This window comes from Caenorhabditis elegans, chromosome IV (assembly GCF_000002985.6).
Source record: "Caenorhabditis elegans chromosome IV".
NCBI lineage: Eukaryota > Metazoa > Nematoda > Chromadorea > Rhabditida > Rhabditidae > Caenorhabditis > Caenorhabditis elegans.
Genome location: NC_003282.8, coordinates 6704705 through 6712096, shown reverse-complemented (window position 1 = coordinate 6712096; position 7392 = coordinate 6704705). Strand labels below are relative to the sequence as shown.

General features: G+C 35.1%; 1 pseudogene across 1 annotated transcript; it reads right to left on the bottom strand.

Moving 5' to 3' along the window:
- Positions 1-5044: 5044 nt before the first annotated feature.
- On the bottom strand, positions 5045-7172 carry Y73B6A.6 (annotated as a pseudogene). The gene has a single exon. A coding segment is annotated over exon 1 (2128 nt).
- Positions 7173-7392: the final 220 nt, after the last annotated feature.

Genomic DNA, 7392 nt, shown 5'->3' with positions numbered 1-7392 from the left:
AGCCATCGTGTTCTAAAAAAAATAAAAGTTGGGACATGTTTCAAAAGTTCAATATATTTCTGATTAAATCTATATGTATATGAATGCAATGCGTTTGTACATATCATTAACTCTCATTACTCATTAAAAAATAGTTCCAGTTATTTCAAAAAACTTGAAAGTTATTCATAGTTTGAAAAACGAGCCATCGTGTTCTAAAAAAAATAAAAGTTGGGACATGTTTCAAAAGTTCAATATATTTCTGATTAAATCTATATGTATATGAATGCCATGCGTCTGTACATATACACACCAGTTTTGAAAAATAGTTCCAGTTATTTCAAAAAACTTGAAAGCTATTCATAGCTTGAAAAACGAGTCATCGTGTTCTAGAAAAAAAATATAAATTGGGACATGTTTCAAAAGTTCAATATATTTCTGAATAAATTTATATGTATATGAATGCCATGCGTCTGTACATATACACACCAGTTTTAAAAAATAGTTCCAGTTATTTCAAAAAACTTGAAAGTTATTCATAGCTTGAAAAACGGGCCATCGTAATCTAAAAAAAATAAAAGTTGGGACATGTTTCAAAAGTTCAATATATTTCTGATTAAATCTATATGTATATGAATGCCATGCGTCTGTACATATACACACCAGTTTTAAAAAATAGTTCCAGTTATTTCAAAAAACTTGAAAGTTATTCATAGCTTGAAAAACGGGCCATCGTAATCTGAAAAAAATAAAAGTTGGGACATGTTTCAAAAGTTCAATATATTTCTGATTAAATCTATATGTATATGAATGCCATGCGTCTGTACATATACACACCAGTTTTAAAAAATAGTTCCAGTTATTTCAAAAAACTTGAAAGTTATTCATAGCTTGAAAAACGGGCCATCGTAATCTAAAAAAAATAAAAGTTGGGACATGTTTCAAAAGTTCAATATATTTCTGATTAAATCTATATGTATATGAATGCCATGCGTTTGTACATATCATTAACTCTCATTACTCATTAAAAATTGTTCCAGTTATTTCAAAAACCTTAAAAGTTATTCATAGCTTGAAAAACGAGCCATCGTGTTCTAAAAAAAATAAAAGTTGGGACATGTTTCAAAAGTTCAATATATTTCTGATTAAATCTATATGTATATGAATGCCATGCGTTTGTACATATCATTAACTCTCATTACTCATTAAAAAATAGTTCCAGTTATTTCAAAAAACCTTAAAAGTTATTCATAGCTTGAAAAACGAGCCATCGTGTTCTAAAAAAAATAAAAGTTGGGACATGTTTCAAAAGTTCAATATATTTCTGATTAAATCTATATGTATACGAATGCCATGCGTCAGTACATACACACACTCATTAAAAAATAGTTCCTGTTATTTCAAAAAACTTGAAAGTTATTCATAGCTTGAAAAACGGGCCATCGTGTTCTAAAAAAAATAAAAGTTGGGACATGTTTCAAAAGTTCAATATATTTCTGATTAAATCTATATGTATATGAATGCCATGCGTTTGTACATATACACACCAGTTTTAAAAAATAGTTCCTGTTATTTCAAAAAACTTGAAAGTTATTCATAGCTTGAAAAACGAGCCATCGTGTTCTAGAAAAAAAAATAAAAGTTGAGACATGTTTCAAAAGTTCAATATATTTCTGATTAAATCTATAGGTATATGAATGCCATGCGTTTGTACATATCATTAACTCTCATTACTCATTAAAAAATAGTTCCAGTTATTTCAAAAAACTTGAAAGTTATTCATAGCTTGAAAAACGAGACATCGTGTTCTAAAAAAAATAAAAGTTGAGACATGTTTCAAAAGTTCAATATATTTCTGATTAAATCTATATGTATATGAATGCTATGCGTCAGTACATATACACACTCATTAAAAAATAGTTCCACTTATTTCAAAAAACTTGTAAGTTATTCATAGCTTGAAAAACGAGACATCGTGTTCTAAAAAAAATAAAAGTTGGGACATGTTTCAAAAGTTCTATATATTTCTGATTAAATCTATATGTATATGAATGCAATGCGTTTGTACATATCATTAACTTTCATTACTCATTAAAAAATAGAACCAGTTATTTCAAAAAACTTGAAAGTTATTCATAGCTTGAAAAACGAGACATCGTGTTCTAAAAAAAATAAAAGTTGAGACATGTTTCAAAAGTTCAATATATTTCTGATTAAATCTATATGTATATGAATGCCATACGTTTGTACATATACACACCAGTTTTAAAAAATAGTTCCTGTTATTTCAAAAAACTTAAAAGTTATTCATATCTTGAAAAACGGGCCATCGTGTTCTAAAAAAAATAAAAGTTGGGACATGTTTCAAAAGTTCTATATATTTCTGATTAAATCTATATGTATATGAATGCCATACGTTTGTACATTTACACACCAGTTTTAAAAAATAGTTCCTGTTATTTCAAAAAACTTGTAAGTTATTCATATCTTGAAAAACGGGCCATCGTGTTCTAAAAAAAATAAAAGTTGGGACATGTTTCAAAAGTTCTATATATTTCTGATTAAATCTATATGTATATGAATGCAATGCGTTTGTACATATCATTAACTTTCATTACTCATTAAAAAATAGAACCAGTTATTTCAAAAAACTTGAAAGTTATTCATAGCTTGAAAAACGGGCCATCGTGTTCTAAAAAAAATACAAGTTGGGACATGTTTCAAAAGTTCAATATATTTCTGATTAAATCTATATGTATATGAATGCCATACGTTTGTACATAGACACACCAGTTTTAAAAAATAGTTCCTGTTATTTCAAAAAACTTGAAAGTTATTCATAGCTTGAAAAACGAGACATCGTGTTCTAAAAATAATAAAAGTTGAGACATGTTTCAAAAGTTCAATATATTTCTGATTAAATCTATATGTATATGAATGCCATGTGTTTGTACATATACACACCAGTTTTAAAAAATAGTTCCTGTTATTTCAAAAAACTTGAAAGTTATTCATAGCTTGAAAAACGAGCCATCGTAATCTAAAAAAAATAAAAGTTGAGACATGTTTCAAAAGTTCAATATATTTCTGATTAAATCTATATGTATATGAATGCCATGCGTTTGTACATATACACACCAGTTTTAAAAAATAGTTCCTGTTATTTCAAAAAACTTGAAAGTTATTCATAGCTTGAAAAACGAGCCATCGTAATCTAAAAAAAATAAAAGTTGAGACATGTTTCAAAAGTTCAATATATTTCTGATTAAATCTATATGTATATGAATGCCATGCGTTTGTACATATACACACCAGTTTTAAAAAATAGTTCCTGTTATTTCAAAAAACTTGAAAGTTATTCATAGCTTGAAAAACGAGCCATCGTAATCTAAAAAAAATAAAAGTTGAGACATGTTTCAAAAGTTCAATATATTTCTGATTAAATCTATTTGTATATGAATGTTATGCGTCAGTATATATATTATATATTCATTTATTGAGAAGAAAAAAAAATCAATAAATATAATTAGACTCATCCCGCAAGAGAATCGTCTAAGCACAAAACAGCAAGAAGGAAGTAAAATGGGACATAAAATGGGACATAAGAAGAATAAGCACCGGAGTTACAAACGGGTAATGGAATTGTCAACGAGATTTTCAAAATGAATAGGAGATAAAAAGGTATCACAATTGTTTGTAATGGCATTCCAAAAAGATATTGTATCAGAGAAGAAGTTATTAGATGAGGGATTGTGGCATATAATTCTCATAGGACGTCTCGACGAAGTTGATAGTTTAAAGAATGTTTCTTTTTGGGGAAGAAAAGAGGTACCGCAACAAAATTTGTAAAGGAGAATGAGTTTTGACTTTAATCGGCGGTGCCGAATAGAGTGAAGGTTGAGAGATTTGAGACGGTCATCATAAGAAGAATAGGATATGTTACATTTTTGTAGGACTTTTTGAGAGTACCAACGGAGTGGTTTTTCAAGAAGTGATGATAGGGAAGAAGAGGGTTTGGGGGAATATACGGCAGAGCCGTATTCGATGAGGGGAAGAATGTAGGTTTTGAATAAGTTGCAATAGAATTCAGGACATAAGGACTTAAATGATTTTAATAATTGTTTGCAACGTAAAAGGGCAAGAGAAACAATCTTCTTAATGTGGGCTTTGAAGGTAAGTTTAGAATCAGTAAGGATTCCCAAATCACGGGCTATATTTGATGGGGATATAGGCAAATTATTGATTTTGTAAACAGTTTTAGGGTTTTTCTTACCGAGATGAAGAAGACAGGTCTTTGAGTGGGCAAGTGGGAGCTTATTATTTTCAGACCAGGTTGTAATGAGATCAATTGTTGTTTGAATGAGGGGAGGGGAATGTGAGTAAACCTTGAGATCATCTGCAAATGCAGAGCAGGAGATAGTTGGGGGCAGGCTCAGCAGTAGAGAATTTATGAAGATGAGAAAAAGGAAAGGCCCAGATACACTTCCCTGGGGAACACCAGAGGGGATGGGATGAATGTTGGGATCAATGTGATTGTTAACTTTTACTGAGAATGTGCGGGAGGATAAGAAATCTTGAAACCAATTACAAAATAATGGGTTGATGCCAAAATCGTGGAGCTCTCCCTAGAGTGGTTTACTTGGTCAAAAGCTTTCATGTAGTCGAAAAATACAATATCGAGAGATTGGTGCGTCTTGAGGTAATATGAATAGTTTGTGGTGGCGAGAACAAGGGAGCTAGTACAGGAGCGAGATTTAAGGAAGACATGCTGGTGTGGGCTAAATTGGCGCGCATGCTCAGTTCGAAGGTGGTTACAAACAATTCTTTCCATAACTCTGGCAACAGGATCGGTTAAGCTTATGGGACGATAATTGGCTGGGTTGGTGACGCATCCTTTTTTGGGAACAGGGACAACAATAGCGTGTTTCCACGAGGAGGGAACGGATGATCGGATGAGGGAATCAGAGAAGATTATAGACAGGGGCAACGCAATGGAAGTGGCACATCTTTTTAGAACAAAATAATTTATGGGGTTGAGGGAGAATCCACAGCGAGGGGCAGTTTTAATAAAGTTTTCTCTACAATATAAGGTGCAAATAAGTCCGATGCAACGATGGGGTTGATTTTGAAAGGGGTGCTTAGTGATGAAGGATCAGAAGTTTTGGTAAAGGGGTTGGCATAATTAGAAGAGAAGCTGTTAGCAAATAGAGATGCCTTAACTTGATCGTCAGAAACAGGGGCGCCATTTACAAATAGAGATTGAATTGAGGACTTATTGTTTAACCTACTTTTAATAAATGTTCGGGAAGATTTAGAGCCAAGATTGGAGGTTAGAGCTCTTTCACGGTTGATGAGTTGCCGTTGAGAGAGCTTGGCTAATTTTTTGGTTTTGCGATAAAGGGACTGTAGATATTTGGGGTCAGGTCTAGAACAATTGAGTACGGCGGAGATTTTACTACGAACACGTCGTAGACGGCGAATAGGGTTGATGGCGAAAAAGCGTTTGTTGGAGGGTTTTTAGAGGGGTATGCCGTAGAATGAGATCGGAGATTATTTCCCGTCGAGGGATAGTGACAGGTGATCTGAATTCAGATACGGGGGGTCCAGGCGGAGAGAATGAATGATTAGGTCAGGGGAAGAGAGAATAAGATCAAGAATGGTGGAGGAAGTGGTGGAGACTCGAGTGGGTACTTTTACATTTTGAACGAGATTGTGAGCTTCCGCGAAAATATGAAATTTGTGGGTGGGTGAGCCGGACCAAATGATTTTAGGAAAGTTAAAGTCACCAACCAACAGACATGAATTAGATGGAAGAAATGTGTCTAGATGGTTAATGAGCTCAAGTATTTCGGAAGGGGATGTATCGGGAGGTCTATAGATAACTACAAAAGTGACTGGATGAGTGTTACTAGAAGAGCAATTTAAATGACAGGCAAGAAATTCGCATCTATGAGTTGGGTAGTGTGATGCAAATTGGATATCAATAGGAGTTAAGGTGACACTGGGTTTGTAGAGGATGGCAACACCACCCCCTTTTGCTTTAGAATGGAGGGAAGATGACAAAAATCGATCACAACGTAAAATAGAGAGACCCTGGGATGAGAATAGAGATGAGGGAGTAGTGTCATCAAGAAATGTTTCTGTAAGTGCTAAAACTTGGTGATCAGAAGAGCAAAACAATTTAGACAAGAGATTGATTTTGTTGAGAGTTGCGGTACCCCTAACGTTTCCATAAGAAATTTTTAGAGAAGAAAAAGAAGAAAGAGACGTCCCAGATTGAGATTTATGTCCGTAACAAGAGTAAGATGGGGAAGACGAGGAAATATGAGGTGAATAAGGAGACGATGAAGCATGATATGAATAGTTATTAAAAGAGTACGCACCTATTGGACTGGCAGTTTTGGACGAAAATCCTTCGGCTTCGGATTGGCGACAACATTAATATCCTTGACGATGAACAACGACTTTCCGGCTTTCAAATTCTCATCATAACACTTTTTGCGCGATTCTCTGAGTTTCAGGAGTTCTTCATTTGTCAAATCTCTTCTGATGCGAGCCATGGGGTGTTTTCCAAGAATCGAGGAATCCGAATTCTTAGCACGATTGAATCCATGCAAGTAGCTGTCGCGGTCAATTTTGGAAGAAAACTGTAGTTTTAACGGACGCTTGTCTGACTTACATTCGTGCCTGTGGCACCTGATTGGCAACGGGAGATTGTGGTTCCGAGCAACGTTTTGGAAGAACGCAAGGTTCTCTGCGTCTTGATACTTGTCTTCTTTGTCATCGAAGAGACGTTCGACGACGGCTTTGGTGGACTTGTCGATAAGACGATTGGTTGCTTCGGAGTGATCAGTAGGGGACATGGCTGTAGAGGCTGTAGAGGCTGTAGAGGCTGGGAGAGCAGTAATGGACGCATATGAAGCTGTGGCACCGGATTTGAGAGCTGGGTGGATGGGCTTGGGAAGTTGCGGAATCTGGGGGCAGAGTGCCACTTTCTCAACAACGGTCTTTGCAGACGAAGAAAGGAGAGCATCCCGAAGAGAAGTGATGACTTCGGTCAGCGATGCAACGTGAGAATGGAGCAGAAGATAATCCGCATAATGGACATATCCATCAGCATCACCAGACGAAGGATCCGTGTCGATAGAAGAATCCAGTTGATCAGTATGCATCCTCTTCGGAGGCGGTTCAGCATTCGACATTGCTAATCGATACGAGAGCGCAATAAATTGACGACCACTCAGTAAGGAGGAGAACACAGCGAATGAGGAGGAGAACACAGCGAATGATGAGGAGAACACAGCGAATGAGGAGGAGAACACAGCGAATGAGAGAACACAGCGAATGGAGAACACAGCGAATGAGAACACAGCGAATGGAGAACACAGCGAAGTACATATACACACTCATTAA